General features: G+C 38.6%; 1 protein-coding gene across 1 annotated transcript in view; it reads right to left on the bottom strand.

Annotated features, from left to right (window-relative positions):
* ROBO2 (roundabout, axon guidance receptor, homolog 2 (Drosophila)) overlaps positions 1 to 17,952 on the bottom strand; it is a 623,567-nt gene that overhangs the window by 208,334 nt on the left and 397,281 nt on the right. Inside the window, exons 25-26 of the mRNA XM_009327889.1 lie at positions 16,945 to 17,159; positions 2,182 to 2,352 (exon numbers count right to left, since the gene is read on the bottom strand). Coding sequence (XP_009326164.1) covers positions 2,182 to 2,352; positions 16,945 to 17,159 — 386 coding nt within the window. The remainder of the gene's footprint in view (positions 1 to 2,181; positions 2,353 to 16,944; positions 17,160 to 17,952) is intronic.

Genomic DNA, 17,952 nt, shown 5'->3' on the forward strand with positions numbered 1-17,952 from the left:
CTAACAGTGTCCGAAAGCTGTTACGGTTACTGCCTGTGTCTGAGAGGTGGATTGTTGAAGGAAATGGTCTGTCGTTGGTATTCTGACTCAAATAAATGAAAGAAACTCCAATAAGATTAGTATTTTATAAAGTATAAATAAAAGACAATAGAAGATTCCTCTTTTTTTAAATAAATCTTAAAATCTGATCTCTTTTACTAATTTAATACAATGCCAGATTTTATGATGGAGTCACTCCCTGAGGAGTCACACTTCCATCTGTCTTATGACCTGAACTGGATTCCCATTAATTTTCTGGTACCCACATTATTGTTAAACATTTCTATAGCAATAGTACTCAAAAGCACAAGGGTTAAGGTCCCACCATAATGAGTGCAGTACAAACTCACATGTACACAAAGTTTGTCGTCCAAAAGGTTCATAGTTCAGGGTGACAGGATATGCCACGTGAAAGCGTTGACTTGACGTATGCACAAAAAGAGTATTGACAGCACCGCAAGCGACCCACAATTTCCAGTTATTATTCTCATACACACATCTATTTAATGGATCTGTGTAGCAGGGAGGCCTCTGGAATATATCCAGAAGGGGAGGGCATTAATGTTTAAACTAATTCAGATCCATATGAGTGGAGTCTAAGCTACTTTAAGCTGTTTTCCCAAATAATATGGTAGCGAGGATGAGCCATAGAGCATGAGATGTAATGATAACCCCTTCAGGGAAGACTCACTTCCGGAATCCGTTCTCCACCTTTGTGGTCTGACAAACAAGGAATCTGTCAGAGCATACTGCAAAATTGCATCTGTACCCCTGATAACATGACTAAGAGGAGAGTTCTGGTGGTTTTAGTGGCCACAGTCCACCTTGCAAGCTGTTAATCTACATGTGCCTAGAGTAATAAACAGCACATTGTAAATAAACCAAACTAAATATACTCTCTATCAAATTTATTACGTTACCTGTCCAAAGAAGATAATGAAGAGAGCTGGACTTCATGATCTTTATGGGTCCCTTCCAACTCGAGATATTCTATGATTCTATCTTTCTCAAGTAATTTTTACTAGACTAAGGAGGATGTTTATACTAAAATCTAAAGTAATTTTTTTTTTATTTTTACACCTTTCCCATACACTGGAAGATTTGTCAGGATGTACTTAAGATTAGGAGATAGACTCACTGGCATCACACCCACTCCTGTGATCCAGATAGTGTTATGAGGGCCACTGAGGCAGGTAGGACAGCCTAGCTCTCAGAATTTCCCCGCTTTGAACACTGAAAAAGAGGTCAGCGTGAGGAAAGTGATCATGTCTCCATCTGCATGGCATTACAGATATCCTTAGTCGTTCCTTTAATGCTGTTTATCCATTTGTCTGCATCTCCCCTCTGATCATTTCAACACCTACAGGGGCCAGGCCAGAGATCAGAAGAAATGAAGGGGAGGTAGCCAGCCGGCCACCTTCCTACCCAGTCCTCCTCAAGGAGTAACAGGCAGCAATTGCGCCTTTTGCCAAACTCAAGAGGGGGTAGACAAAGATAATGGAAGACTTAACTTAGTCATTAGAAGAGCAGAACAGACATGCCTGAAATTTCCAGATCAGAAGCAGTGGTCAGAGAGAAGTGGAGATGTCAAAGAGGGAAACAAAGTTATTGAGGTCAGTGGATGTCAGGAATGAAGCAGCACGGACAAGACATGAGGCAGAATCTTGAGAAAAGTGTGGCATGTATTGCTATAGCTGTTGGGTGGCTGTCAAAAACAGCACAAACCAAACAGGGTATTGTGGGACTGGCTCTACACTTGTCCTTAGGGATTCACAGCATACCTCTACTGCTGGTGGAGGCTACTTTCATTTTATGTAAAATTACCCACAGGCCATTTTTTTAATGTCAGCCCATGTGCAATGTAGTCATTTTTGGGTAAGATTTATATTGAGATCTGAGAAAACCTAAGAGATGCTAACACATTCAGAGCTGAAACAAAGAAAACTCCTTGAAGACTCATTTAACCAAGCTCCAAAATTGCTAGCATTGCAATATTGCTCATGTGGCAACCTGGGGACCCTACTTCACCAAACAAATAATTCACCGTAACATATATTCCTTAAAAGATTGCTTTACGTTCTCCCATTCTGCACACCTGCATGTTGTAGGTTATCATCAGGGACTTCACACCACAACACTTACCATCTGTTATTCCCTCCCTACGATGAGGCAAGGGGGGTTGGTCCAACCGTCCTCCCTTGTGTTTTTTAGTGGGCCTCGGCCTCTGACTCTGATTGACAGCTGCACTGGTGTTGCTGTCAGTAGAAAAAGGACTGCTCGGCCGAGGTCTTTGGGAGGAAGGGTATGCTTTGCCTAAAAAGAAGAGAAACCAGATGACAAAATGTTATTGCCTTGAAATGGGCTGTTCTATTAATGTCTGTTCTGAAACATTAAATCTGGTCTAATTCTCAGAGGCAAGCAAGTGTTCCCCTCGAGGTACCCACTGATGACAACTGCTTTAAGACACACCACAACAAGCGCAGTGAGAAACTTGGCATTCTTTAGTCTTTAACTTTTATAATTAAAATCATTCCATCTGTTGTGATAAAACTACTGTATGCCATATAACTTCTACCTGCTCTGTATGCTGAACAGATGTGTCATAACAACTCCTCAGCCTTGAGCAGGGAAGGAAAACAGTTCTACAATCATATCAAATTTATCTCCTCCTGCCTTCCACCTTCACGTTTGCCGAGCGAGATTCTCATTTTAGAGGCTCCCATATGGACTGTATATCTGGAGTAACTCCAGTGAGATAAACATAACTGATTTTGCAAGCTATGTAGCAGTGTAGGTTTGTATACTTAAAGGCTGTCTTTTCCCAAGAAATAAAGATGGGGGTATATTTAAATGCTAAAATTTTCCTGTTCATTTTCAGTATTTTTATATGTTAAAAAAATAATGTATTCTGACTGAATTTATTCCTCAGGATTTTCTATCTATAGATAGACTAATCAAGCTACGTGATTTCTCTTAAAAAAAACCAACTTTGATGCTGTTCTATGGAGCAGATCATTAAAAGCATCACGACAGGAACCATGGGAGCACAGTTCATTTACTATATTCACTTCCTCTTATTTTGATATTTTTATTCCATTAACTTAACTAGGCTTATTGTTTAATAATAACTGATGAAAACTAAAGATCACCGTCTTTTACTTCCTTTTTTTCATCTGTATGTCATTCTTGCCAAGTATCTTGGGAATGTTAACATTTTAATTTGTTTGAATTGGTACTTAAAATTCTTACTTGTTTGAATCCTATCTGCAGTGGAAAATGTGTAAGCCAGTCAGAACTTCTGCTCTTTCAGTGCTACTGTAGGCCTAAATGGTGTAAGAGTTGATGGAAAGTGGCAAAATGGCCGTTTGTTATTTTTCTGGCCAATTGTCCCCAAGCTAGTAAGGAGCTTTTTTATCTTCTGGCTAACTTAGACCAGGGTCTACCCTGCTGTGAGTTAAGTTTTCTAGTAAAACTTTTCAACAGATGTGCTTACTTCCAACATACCGTCACATACGACCTGATCTAGATAAGCCTAATCAGGAGTAATATGCTACCCACTACACTATTTGAAATATTCCCAGTGCAAAGAGGGCAAAGTGAAAAAAAGTAGCCATAATCTCTCTAACATGGTGTTTCATATTAATACATACATATTAGAATAACATCTCAGTATCTGAGTTCAGAGATTTCCTGACTGTCTCGGGCTTGATCTTCTACCTTCTGACTGACGTGCACCTTGAGGAGGACAATGCTCTTGGGCAAGCTTGTCTCCCAGCTGCATGTCACTGCCGGCTATTGGAAGTTACCACGTTTGAACCCCTTATGTGGACATTCCCTAACTCTCCTCTACCAAAATAAGCCGAATTGAACTTAAACAGTATGAAAAATATACCTTTGCTAACCTGGCTCATTTTATCTGAAATGGGTTTCAGAACGCCCACCCAAGCAGCTAATTCTGGAGCTGGGAGAAAGCAGTAATAAGCATTTGGGGGAAGGCTGGAAACATTAACCTCTATAGCTGGCACAGCTGCAGCCAGACAAAGAAGTGATCAAGCCCTTGTTTCATAGATAAGGATAAAACAGCAGATGAACACAGAAAAAATATTAAAATTTCATTTAAAAATAAAAAAAAGACTGCTAATGCAAAGAAATTCAGATATGAGCCTGAAATTCCATCCTAGCTCACAGCACAGTGCACAGATGTTTTGCAAAAATAAACTCGCAACATGCAAGTGCAACTAGTGAGTCCAGGATGAAGATTCTTCACACTTATTCTGTTGACTAAAGAAATGTGATTATTCATTCAGAATGTTGGTTTGAAAAAGAAATAGACACCAAACATTCTCTCTTTTATCCCTCCACGAAAATGAGGGAAAATAAATAGCAGTGACCTAAATCAGAAACAGGGCAAACACAAATGATGTGCAGGCTCCCAAAACACATTTTTCAATGCACCTAATAACATATTACAGCATCTTGTATTTGTATGCAGCCCTTCCAGTAAGAACTGCTGAGCAGTGCCAGACTCTCTGCAGTAGATTTAGTGTGTATAAGTGGAGACAAGGATGAATCCACTAATTTCCCAAGGGCGTTAAAAAGGAAAACTGTCTGAACTTCATGGCAAATCACATGATGGCTTCTAGAAACTGGAATCAAAGCGTCTGGCAGGAGAGACACCTTGTGCCTGGATTTACCAGTGCCTCTTATGCTTGGCGATCAAACGCACCCACGTGAGGCTAGCAAATTGGACTTCTCCTTTCATATCAGTAAGAATATTTCACAGCTGTTCTGATGGGGTGAAAATATCTGTCCAGACTGCAAAGGAGTGAAGAGCCAGGACCTTCAGACTCCCTCCAGAGCCATGAACAGAAATAATACTGCTGCTTCTCCACTACGAGACACCATTTTGCACAATGGGGGGTTGCTGTGGTACAACAGGTCTGTAATAGGCATGTCTGATTGATCCATGCTACCCTGGGAGGTATCATATCGTGATGAAACTGCAGTAAGCACTGGGGAGTTATTTCCATTTGCTGAAGTTTTTGTGAGGAAAAGAGGGGAGGGCTATTTGTTTACCTGTGGGTTTTATTTTGTTTCCATTTTGCCTGCTGGATCATTAATAGAGTAAGGAGGTAATAATCATAGACTCTACCACAACCGTTGCTAATTTGTTGTACCCTAAATTCTAACAGTCTGTCCAAGGAATTACATGAAAGTACTCAGTTTAAGTGCATTTGTGGCCTAATTAAGCTAGGAAAATATAACTGACAAGAGGGCTCCCATCCTTTCCTTGTACTTTCCATTTACATAGCTACAATAAGAAATTATATTTATTTAAAAGTGTATATGTGTTTGTGTGTCCATTTACTTTTGTTATGTGTGTGGAAACTGTACTTCTCAATGGCCTGATACAAGTGACATTAACTTCAGATGAATCTTTGCATTAACTTTTACTGAGGCCAAGAACAACACACACAAAAAAAGGTTGGGAAGGATTTTCTCCTTTCATTCAAGACTGTTTAGGAGACTTTTCAAGCGAAACAGTACATTTTAAATTATAGTTTGGCCAAATGTGCCCGTAGTAGATGAGTGAAGGTCTACATCAGTTTTTGTTTTGTTTTGCTTTGTTTTTTTCAAATGATGAGACAGATCTACTCAGTCAATTTTCCACTGGTGTAAGAAGCAAGTGAGGGTTTTAGCTACTTTTAAGGGTGAAATAACTGTCTTTTAAGGATGATTATGTCTGACCAAAGTCAATGGCAAAAGTCCCAGTGATTTGAGAAAAGCTGTATCTGTTCACTCTGTAGTTTGTTGGTGACATAGGACTTTGCCATCGATTCTTTTCTTCATTCCTAACATTCCTAAAAGGCAGTGTTTGCCATGAAGTCATTGCATGCAGAAAGCCTGCGGTTTTCAGCCCTAAGATGCAGAAACATTTCTCATAAATGCACACTGTTTTGCTTGAAGATAGAGTAAAAAATTTTAAATGATAGGAACATTATGGGACCTGTGGGCAGGAATCAGCTGAGAAAGCATAACAAAAATATGACCCAAGTTCATACTTTGCTATTAGGTTTGTGGATTTAAATAATTAGTTATTTTTGCTATTTTGATAAGACTAAGCAAATGCAAATACATTCTTTTTGCCAGAATACTTAAAAAACATTTCTACTTATCTTTTTTTGCTAGAAATTAAATATATGGAGCTTTAAAAATATGAACTAAATTATGTTTACTTTTCATTAATTCACTTTAGAAGATTGGCTGTTTTCAAAAGCAATAGTCACTTTACCTTTGTTACATTTAGCTTGGCAGATTCAGTTGTCATAATTAAAATTAAATTTTATCAAGATATATTAACTTATTGAATTAAGTATTTGTTAAATCAACTATCAATAAAGCTTTTAAACAGTTTGTATTGTTAACAATAAAAGCACACCAATTCCCCCCATGCTTAGAAAAACTTGACAGAAAAATACACTTTTGCAAGAAGAGATGCAACAGAAGAGCAGGGATGGAGATAATAGTTTAAACATGACGTTCATCACTGGAAATGTGAATGATTGTGAGGAGATTTTGCAAAAAATGAAATCATCAAAGACTGCATGGCAGAATTAGTGATCTCTTCACCAAAATATTAAACGGAGCGTATGTCAGTAAATCTATAGCAGAGTCAGCACAGAGGGAAACTGTAGCAGATTGAAGGTGCAGATCAAAAGCTTGTGCTATTCATTACTTCAAATCACTAAAAATGAAACATAATGCAAGGTTTCATTTAAAATATACCGATAAAAATATCTCCATCCACCTTATTCCATGCATGTTAGACAAGTGTGAGACGCAGGTTCACTGAAAGGAAGAGAAGAATGGGCAGAGACACCCTTCATGCAGAAAGCATCAACTTTGAGTCTACAAACCTGTTCTTGTCAGGCTGGTTCCATCCAGCCTAAAACCAGCTTTATCTGCTGCTGCAACCAGTGCTTGTGCAAAACTGCCGCTGGTAAAGATCGAGTCATCTGAGGAGCTACCTACACTAGATCTATGACTAGAAAAGTTACGGTCCTCATCAGACGCAGAACCCCATCCATTTACCATTGAACCTAAAAACAAATGTAGGGGTCTAGTGAGTTGTGCACATTTGATATTTTTTGATCATCTAAAGCTTAAAGACCCACTTAATATGTCCTTTCTCAATAGGAAACCCAAAATTCATTTGGCAGAGCTTGGTACCAAAGAGCAGTATTCATCTAAAGCTTAAAGACCCACTTAATATGTCCTTTCACAACAGGAAACCCAAAGTTTATCTGACAGAGCTTGGTATAAAAGAACACTATCAAAGCTAAGCGGGATCTCATTCATAGCTTGCTCCGTGTTGCTTTGATCCTGTAAACAAAATGATACATATTCTCTACAAATGTGAAGGCTCCATAATAAATTCTTTTGAAAGTTAATAGATTTTCCCTAGGATTGAAATGAATGTGATTTTTTTTTACTTGACTTATTAAAAATCAGTACCTAGTTTGATATTTGCAAAATGAAATCTTAATTTAGGACAGCACAAGTGTAAGTCTCAGTAGATATGGCTGAAGTCAGACATGGGCTTCAAGAGCTATCCTGTACAAGACTGGAATTATGTCATTTTCGCAATCAAAATCTTAAAATAGATGAGCAATCTTAATGGCCTGAAGAAAGCTGACCTAAAGTAGTTCATTCCAGTGGATTAAAGTTACTTTTTTAAAAGGTTAGAAATAATTAACATTCAAGAGCAAAGCAAATATATACTCAGATTTAATACTGAGTCAGTCACTAAGCCAATGCTGGCCTCATGATACCTTCTAGCTATGGATTAACACCACTGCAGGAGAGGAAAGTGATAATAACATCATAAAAATGCAGTCAGAAAACCAGATACCAGAAAAAGCACATGAAAGAAATATAGAAATCTTGACATAACTAAAATGTAAAGAGCAAAATAGTCAAGGAAGGATTCATCTTATTTGCTCTTCATTTATATTTTCTTCTGTTTTTTCCAATGCATGAAGCATCAATCAGCCGCCCAACATGGCAGTACAATGTATTTTCAAAAGCTATCGCTCAGTTCAGATTTTTTTCAAAGTACCGAAATTCAGTTTCTTTTGTGGCTTCAGATGGAGTTGATGGTGTTCTGTACTTCTAAAAATCATGGGTAAATGTCACAGGGTAATTCCACACTGTGCAGTGGAGCAGGAGGCAAAGGAAACTTAGCTAGCACCAAGTACCTAGCACCAAGTACCTCCAGGAAAAGGGCAGCCATGCTAATTAGTTACCAAGTCCAGCTGAGATGTAGAGCTACCAGACTGCTTTTGGGACCTGAGCTGCTGCATGACATTGCATAGTGCTGTGTAGACACAGCATATTGTTCTGAGATAGCACAGGCACCTATCTTAAAGTACCTGAAATATGCTTTTTAAAAACAGTGGCATGCATATGTCGAAAAAAACAGCCCAGTGAACCCATGAGAATCTGCAGAGAACTGGTTTTCAAAGATATGAAGACACATGTGGAGAGATACATCATGGCCCTGACTTTACTATTCAGTTAGCACAGGTGAATTTATGTAAATGTACATAAGATGTGTAGCAGTGTAAGTCATGTTCTTCAAAGCCTTTTCTTAATCCATGTTGAAGAAAGTATTATTATGTTCAAAACTGTTAACTAGTAAATCAATGATGACCTGCTTATTAGTACCAAATTGATATGCTAATTAACTAACAGTGGTGTCAACTATTAAAAATATCCTGCAAAAATAAGTCATGAGTACAACAAATGAATACTGGAATTTAGTCAGTAGCATGCTGCACCACAAAGCCCAAGAACAATGGATTATTTTGTGGTGCTGCAGTGACCAAACCTTTTAATGTCAGCAAAGTGGCAGGCTATAATAACAAAAGTCCACGCACTCCTAAGATACAAGAAAAGAAACTGAAGAGGTCTATGGAGGTCTGACAGGCAGAAAGTGTGTTAAGTGCAACAGAGAGTGACAGAGTTTGATTCTGCTTGCCAAGAGCACACATAAAATTGTTATTTTCCAAACAGACTCGACCTGATGCAGACAGATGTAAGGAAGCCCAGATAACGGCAAGCGAAGGCTAAGACTGAATTTCCTCTGCGAAGGCAGTTTCTGAACTAACAATCAAAGTGTGATAGGACATCGTAGAGAATGGAGAGTAAGAAGGCTTAGCAACAGTTATTGATGATGTATGAAAAGAGATACTACAGATAAAACACTTCATGAAGATGTAAGAAAATGAAATGTTATAGATGAGGACATTTTCAAACAATTGCTTATCGACATATTCTGCAAAATATGTAAGCACAAGATGAAACATAAAAATATGACTAGACCTACAGATATTAAAGGACAATACTTGGGCTGAAAATTTACCATGTATCTTGTTAGTTTCAGGGCCTGATGGTTTTGTATGATACATTCTATTTTCTACACAGGCACATATAAAAACATATACTGAACAGAATATGTATGGTTTTCAGTATCATAGGCACAAGACTACGGATGTTTTAAAGGAACTTAAGTTTGAATTTCCATTTGCTCACATTGCTCTGTCTGTTTGCTAACCAGTCACTCAGCTGTTACACAACATGTAATACACATAATTCGGATGGGATGCTTTCGGGGTATGTCTAGGAACAGTTGCTATTTTTCATGTGCTCTTTGAAGGGCTGGACTGAAGTTCATCCACTCCAAAAAAATAATCCACATTTTAAGTACCAAATATACTAAAAACCTGCAAAAGTCCATAATGCTCTCTCCAAGGTGTGTGCATATACCTATCATTCAACACACTCACAGACATGCCAGGTTTTCTTAACAATAGCTAAATTTTAGTTATCAGTAGTGTGCTGTTGTCAGACTGCCAATTTTTCAGGTTAACAACCCTACAGGAAAGCCCTGTTCCTGAACTCCTCTGCATTCCCATGGACAGCATGCATTAGCAAGGCTAGGAACAGTGCACTGCCCATGGATGGCTTCCCCTTTCCCTCTCCTCCAGCAGCTGTGTTAGGAGGGACTGCCTGTCAGGCTGGACGCATAGCTCAGTTCTCGCAGGGATGTGAGCTTTACTGGGTGAGGATGTCAACACAGTTGACAACTAAAGCAAACAATGACCCCACCTGGAGTACTGCATCCAGTTCTGGGGTCCCCAGCACAAGAGAGACGTGGACCTGTTAGAGCGGGTCCAGAGGAGGGCCGTGAAAATGATCACAGGACTGGAATATCTCTCCTTTGAAGAAAGTCTGAGAGAGTTGGCGTTGTTCAGCCTGGAGAAGAGAAGGCTCTGGGGAGACCTTACTGCAGCTTTTCAATGTATAAAGGGAGCTTGTAAGAGAGATGGAGAAAGACATTTACCAAGGCCTGTAGTGACAGGACAAGGGGTAACAGCTTTAAACTGAAAGAGAGTAGATTTAGATGGAATATAAGAAAAAAATTTTATGATGAGGGTGGTGAAACACTGGAACAGGTTGCCCAGAGAAGTTGTGGACGCCCCATCATTGAAAATGTTCAAAGTGAAGTTGGACCGGGCTTTGAGCAACCTGATCTAGTGGAAGATGTTCCTGTCCATGGCAGGGGGGTTGGACTAGATGATCTTTAAAGGTCCCTTCTGACCCAAACCATTCCGTGATTCCATGATATTCTGGTTGCTGGAAGCAGAGGCAAAACTCTTCATAACTGCTAAAGTCTGCAAGCTACCATGAGACATATACAGCACCCACAGCTGTATCTGACCAGGTAGCTAATGGTGAAATCTCTACATTATTTCTATGGGTTCCTGAGCTATTCGGCTTCCCTGCATAAACAACTTGCCCTCCAGAGGTACGGACATTGCTCAGAAGGCATGGGAGTGCTGGAGCCCAGCCCGGGCACCTCAGGCCACCACACAGCTGCATTAATGTAGCACACATGGTGACTGCTTGTTTAAAGGCATCCACTGGCCTCTTGTTTTCCAAATCAGATGCACATTTGTTTCTCTCTGAATAAAGGCAGAATAAGAGATGCTGACGTCCCTTTCAGATCAACTGCGCATTTTGAAATGGAATGAAACAGGCTTTTAGTGTCTCCTTTACATGCAGCTCACTATGTGTTTTCCAAGAGCACATCTGAGTTTTTACGCTTTCTGGCAACTGTAAATTTTACTCTTGCTGACAGCAGCAGTAAATGCTTTATGCAGAACAAAATCAACTCTGTGAAAAGTTGAACTCTGTTTTCTTGCTCCATAAAATATCTCTTGGTGCTAATGCAAACGGAAAGCTTCTTTGCTCTCAGGGAAAGGTGAGGGGAATAGAGGTGCTAGCTTCTTGTAGACTGCATGCTACTGCTTTTAGTGGCATTTTGCAGGCAGTAAAAATGCTATTTTTCTTTGTGAAGTGTACTCTTGGCTTTACTTGAGGAAAAAAAAACCCTAATGCGCTTGTGAAGTAAAAGCTGCCCACAACAAACCTAACACTTTTGAAAATTCCATTAAATACTTTTTTGTATGCACCAAACTCTACAGGCATGCTTAAAGTTAACAAATGATGTCACTGGGACTTGTATGTGTATGCTTATGTGCTTTCCTTCACAAGACCATTAAGTGCATGCTAATATTAAGCCCCTGCTCCTCTGCAGGTTTTTGATGGAACAGGCTTAGACTGCTTATGTTTGTGAAGTACAGATGAAGTCCTTGGGGACTGATGCTACTTCAGCTGATGTCAGTTACAGAATTCCTTTAGCCTTTGTAAAGGAGAAAGACATTATCCTCTTTTGGATATATCTGACTACTGTCATGATTACAAAGAAAGAATGTCCATTGATTTTGGTCGAAGTGATGGTGGAATAAAAGGGGCAATAGTCATTGTACCATTAAAATAAGAAAGAATAATAGAAGGATCTGAATGCAGAATATAAATACGATCACACTTCAAAAAACAGACCTGGTCTTACAGGGCTAATATTGGGCATAAATGCCCAAATATTTAAATGTATACACCTGAAATAAACCCTTACATTTTAAAATGTTTATTTTGAAGCAGGAAACACTAAACAAAAGGAGGTAAAAATCATACATACATATTTGGGATTTCACAGGTCCAACCATAATTAATGCCCTTCATAAACATTTAATGAAAAATGAATTTATGTCACTTAGCCAAATTTATTTGTGTTTGCAATTTCAATCTTTCTAGATTTTTTGGTTTCCATATTGCTGAAAGGCACAAAAATTTCTCAAATTTATTCAAGCTGTTAGAAAAGAAATGCACACAGAACATTAAGTAGTTGCTCAAATGTTGCTGAGCAGTAAAATACTATGATAAAGTGGCATCTTGCTGTGTCTCTATTACTTCTTCAGCACTAAAATTAATTTATGATCAGTCATCAATTCATTTACATGTCGTTTTATGCTAAATCCATCCTTGCTGATGAATGCATATCCCTAGATCCATTAAGCTAGAGTAAAGTCTGTGCTTTATAATATGACCCTGCTAATTGTTGCATTACCATTTTTATGAGATACAAAAAGTAGCAGTTTCCTATTTTCTGAGCACATATTTAATCCATGGAACACATTCTTCCTATTAAATGCAATCTGTCTAACTGCTTATAAAATAGAATCTTTTGCAATAGGTATCCCTAAGCAAATCAATATAAATATTGAACTCTGCCATGGTAAAATATGGCTCATGAAAATGATTTTGTGTAGTTTTCAAGAATTATTCCATTTGTGCTCAGACACAATGAATGAGCAACTTTTACCATACAGACAGTGATCAGTGATTCTTTTAATCAAGACCAAAACATGCCAAATAAGGGATTTTCTTCCTTGCTGAGCTATAAAACCTATGGAAATCTTTATAGTTTCGGATCCATATAATTCTATTGAAAAAAAAAATTGTTATCCATTTACAGTGGTACTGTATCTCTGTTTGTATCAGTTAGGTAGAAAAGGGCTTGTTCTAATTTCCGTGCTAGTTAATGGGCGTATCTCTCCCCTCAGTCAAAATGCACCAGAGCTGAAGACACAACAGCTCTCGCTAGCAGCTTCACTGGTGGTGCTGAGGGAGGAGAAGATAAGGAGAGGGCAAAGAAAACCCCCAAACCATAATACTTTGATCTGAATATCAGTTTGTATCAGTTAGGTAGAAGAGGGCTTGTTCTAATTTCCGTGCTAGTTAATGGGCGTATCTCTCCCCTCAGTCAAAATGCACCAGAGCTGAAGACACAACAGCTCTCGCTAGCAGCTTCACTGGTGGTGCTGAGGGAGGAGAAGATAAGGAGAGGGCAAAGAAAACCCCCAAACCATAATACTTTGATCTGACAAAACCTAGTGCTGTTCTTGGTGATTTCAGTGAGAAGCAAATTCATTTCTTATACAGTCATCATGTGCAATTAATTAAGTCTATTAAAGTAGAATCATATAACAGACTCTTCATGACCATTCATGCCATAACCCTGCACAGCAATTCATTATAAAGGCAAACATTAAACATAGGCAAAAGAAAAAAGAAAATGTCAAAGTGTCTCTGAAAGCAAAAATAACACTAAATAATTGTGAATTACAAGTCAAGTGAGCAGAAGTTTTACAGCTGCTTTTCAGTTCTTTCTTCTTTTTTTTTTTTTTTAATCAGAATCAGTAACTCAGTATCCTAACAAACCGTGCTGGGAACGAAGCAAAACTTTGGCTTTAATTTCATATTCTATCCCACAAACGTTCAAAACTATACCTCCCCCTTTGAGTTTTCTTTGCAATATCTGGAAAATGTTAAGAAATAGTTACTGTGCATTCCTCCTTTCTTTTCACGTCAACATTATGTCTCTGCCACCTGCAAAGAGAAAAGCTTAATAGCGCAGATTAAATCCTTGCTGAATCTTCAGTTAGCTGTAACTAAAACTCAAGGGCCTGGAAGACAACCTGACTTTTAAACAGTTTAAAGGAGCACACTGTGGTTTCATAGGAATTTAGCAGTTTGAGCTCGGCTCACACGGCGCCAGTGTTTCCCCTCAGAGAATCCCACATTTGGCGTTGGATGAAAACCTCGGTCTCAGCTCAGCCATAAAGAACAACGTACCATTTCACCCTGAGAGTGGGTATCTTCAAGTCATCGCTGAGGCATGCTAACAGTACAGGGCGAGGAAACTCGCCCTGCTCACCGTACAGCAACTCTATTCGGAGGAAGTCTGGACCAAGGGGTGTCCATTTAGATTTCTCACAAACACTGAACTCACAGGACACACTTCAAAATGTACAGAAATCTCGCTTCATCCAGGTCAGCTGTTCTCATTTGCCTCCATTTTTTAATATAATGTTTCAAGGCGTGAAAACGTGGTATATAAATTCCTAGTAAAATGCTGGTTTAAGTCACTAAAAGCCCTATGAAAAGAAGTAGCTTACATTTTCTCAGTGCAAGAAAGAACAATTTAGTTGTTCTACAGTATTCTAAAAGCAATCAAATTAAAGAACACGAAACAGCTTAGAAACAATGAATGCAATTTGATATATACGCTCCTTAACACCAGTAAACGCAGCCTGGAAGAGTTAACAGAAACAGATACACAAAAATTAAAATTCTCTTTTGAAACAATTCCCCCAAGTATAAGAAGAAATTTCCTTCCACCCCTAGAAAAAAAACGAGCCCCAAAAAAGCCCTCAGAAAATCAAAGGCAAAAGCCTTTTTAGTAACCAAGGAAAACAGAAGTAGTTTTGTTATTTGAAGAGTTTGCCATTTCACAGATCATTTAGACTAACGCTCTCGATCTATTTTTGTAAAGCTGTAGTTTCCTAATTGTTTTAAGTCAATCTAAGCATTGGCTATAAGCTACAGGGGCAGTCTGTCATTTTGCTTCCCTTCCAGCTGCACATTCCCTTCCTGCAGCGCTGGCAAACACCTTGTCATGCGGTGAACCAGATCAAAGAACAGATCCAGCTAGTAATTAAACAAGGAAAAGAAAAAGCAAAAGAAAATCCTTGATTTTCAGCTGGATGAGGCCACATCAAGATAGTGGTGGAAATTTAGATTTACCTTAAGTACACTCCCAGTCTACATTACCAGGTTCTGCCCAATTTCTTCCAAAAAAATACACCAGGAAGTTTTTAACACTCCAATAATTAAACATTTAACACTCCAATAATTAAATGAGATTTATAACTATTATAACAAGCTTGAATGTTACTCATAAAAGGCTAAATTTTAATAAGCACAGAAGTCTGCGAATTGGAGCAGAAATGCAGCTATTCCTTACTTTGCACTAGGTAGGGTGGTCCAAAACATTAGGAGAAAATGCAAATGTGAAAAACATTCGTTTTCTGATTTACAGATATATCAACATTGACGTATTAATACCTACCAAATGGAAAATATATAGCAACCTGGGGAGGGTTATTTATTTCTGTATCACCAGTGCAAAACCGTTACTGCATTCCTAATGGAAAGGCTTCTGAGCCATTAGTGAGATATGCAAAAATATGCAGAATTATAGCCTGAAGGAGATTACACTCGAAATTCGAGGAAAGTGACTTAACATACTCATGCACTAATAAGTTAACCTTCTCAATTCAGGGATTTAAACTTCAACTCTACGGCCTTCAGTTGAATCTGGATTTCAAATCGCAGCAGCAGAGATACAATACTTAAATCTTAATTCGATTGGCAAGCAGTCTGGCCCTAGGGTGAAGGAAAACCTGGGAAGTGGGATTAAGCTATACACTATTTAATTCAACAAGGGAAAAGGAAGAAAATTACAGGCATTGATGCTCCATCACTGTCATATTCCTGCAGTGTTTTCAGAGTAGCAATGTTTAAGTAAGGGGGCAAAATCCTTGGAATTTCAAAGGTCCAGAACAAAAAGACGAAATTCAGTGGTGCTATGGTAGTAAGTTGTACTGAGCAAGTCTCCCTTAAGGTACAACTAATATTCAGTGTTCTTCCGCTGAGATCACAGACTGAAGAAGCGCCCACTAGCTTTTATGAGCTATGGACACTATGTACATTTGGGTCTCCAGTACAGCTGTACATTATGGATACAGTATCTTATATAGAGGCCCGAGTTCAACCTAAAGGGAAATATACTGATGCTTACAAAGAGTACATTATGTCCATATAAAATCTGCATTTTTCAAAAAATATCTTTTGCTTCCTACATTTCATCAACAGCAATTTTATTCATTCAGATTCCGTGCATTAGTTTAGCATGCCTTTCTAGGTCCCCTTTGATGATCCCCTTGGTACCAAGGGGTACCAAGCTACCCCTTGGTAACTTTCCAAGGCACGCAAAGGGTGAGAATCAGTGAAGGAAGGAGTGTCAGAATAATTAAGTATCTTCACTGAAAGGGAACAATTGCTAAATTCAGCAATACAAAGTAGGTTCAAAATACACCTTTTCCTACATAAATGTTGTATTTACTCTACAAATAAATGTTGTGTTGATCTAACTACCTTTATTCTGAAGTCTTTTAACTTCCCTGTGTTCATCTGCGAAAGCATTTACCCAGCAAAATATCTAAAAGTGCTTTAAGATGACATTTTTATGCTGTTCCTGATTTATGAAATATATATTCCTAAGCCAAAGTCTTGCCCCTCCTTTTTATGTAAGTAAGTGGCTTGCTTCTCCAGTAGACTGAACTTTTCATGAAAGCTAGGATATAATTGAGTTTTCTTTCAAGTCTTTAAAGCTTTTTAAAATTCATGAATTTTCTTATCATTTTGCAGCAAAGCAAAGTATTTTCAAATCCTTCTTTAACTTTAGTGTTTAATATTAACGCATTCTAAATGTTACAGAAATAGAGTGGAATAAATTTTCACTTAGAAAGTGTTTGATTGATGATGTATTTTACTGTTAGGAACAAGTTGGTGTCACTGTTAACTGTGTTTGGTTACCTGTCACAGAGCTGTCTAGATTGTCCATACTGGAGCCTGGAGTATGCTCTAGACCTCTTAGTGGCCTACTGATTTCTACAGCTTCTTCTTCAATATCATCCTCATCATCATCGTCATCTGGAACATCTGTTTCCAAATCTGAAATAAGGTTTCCAGATACATATCCTAGGGGCGGAACTGGAGCCTGAGGAGGTTGTGTATTGCTTTGGATGTGCCTACACAAACAAACAGGAAAACGTCATCAGAATGGATGAGACTTTGTACCCTGTGGTCAGTAGAAGATAAGCCTTTCAATAAGTCCTGAAGTAGATTCACAAAATGTGCTTGTTAGGTCAAGATCAAGAAAAGTCAGTTCAGTTATTCACCATAGCTTCTAATACCAGAGTACCTGAGCACTTTCCAGTCTTAAATTTACTTCCCCTCCTGTAAGATGGGGAAGCTGAAGATTGTCCTTTTACAGATGAGGAACAATGTAGACAGAGGCTACATAAATCAGGCAGGAAGTCCATGGAAAAGCACAATTCTGAATCCCAACCTCGCATACAAGTGTCTCACCCAATATTCCACCTTGCAAATCACACGTTGAGCCAAATTAAATTTCATTCCTTCTGCTTAAACAGACTCAGTGCTCTTAAGCAGAACTCACCCCAAAGAGGAGGTAATGGCCAGTAGGACAGAAGAAATTTTCAAGTCCAATGAACCCATTATCAGCGAGGCCTTTTTATTTTGCTTTATTCCAAGTAGTTTAATTGATTTAATTGCAGCAATATTAGGGCATGCATGTGTGAAATTACTGCATGAAGCAATCATCAGAATTAAAAAAAGAAAAACAAAGATAAAAAAACACCCACAGGATAGCTAAATAGCCAAAGGCAAGCATGGGACTTGGAGTTTCATTTGCGCGGCCTCTGAGAGGCTAGAGAGGAAAAGAACAACCATCAGCTTTCAATGCAGCAGTACAGGTACACAGCAAGCTGTGCCAGGGGACCCAGGCATGACTGGCCTTGG

Source organism: Pygoscelis adeliae, unplaced genomic scaffold (assembly GCF_000699105.1).
Source record: "Pygoscelis adeliae isolate BGI_AS28 unplaced genomic scaffold, ASM69910v1 Scaffold14, whole genome shotgun sequence".
NCBI classification, from domain to species: domain Eukaryota; kingdom Metazoa; phylum Chordata; class Aves; order Sphenisciformes; family Spheniscidae; genus Pygoscelis; species Pygoscelis adeliae.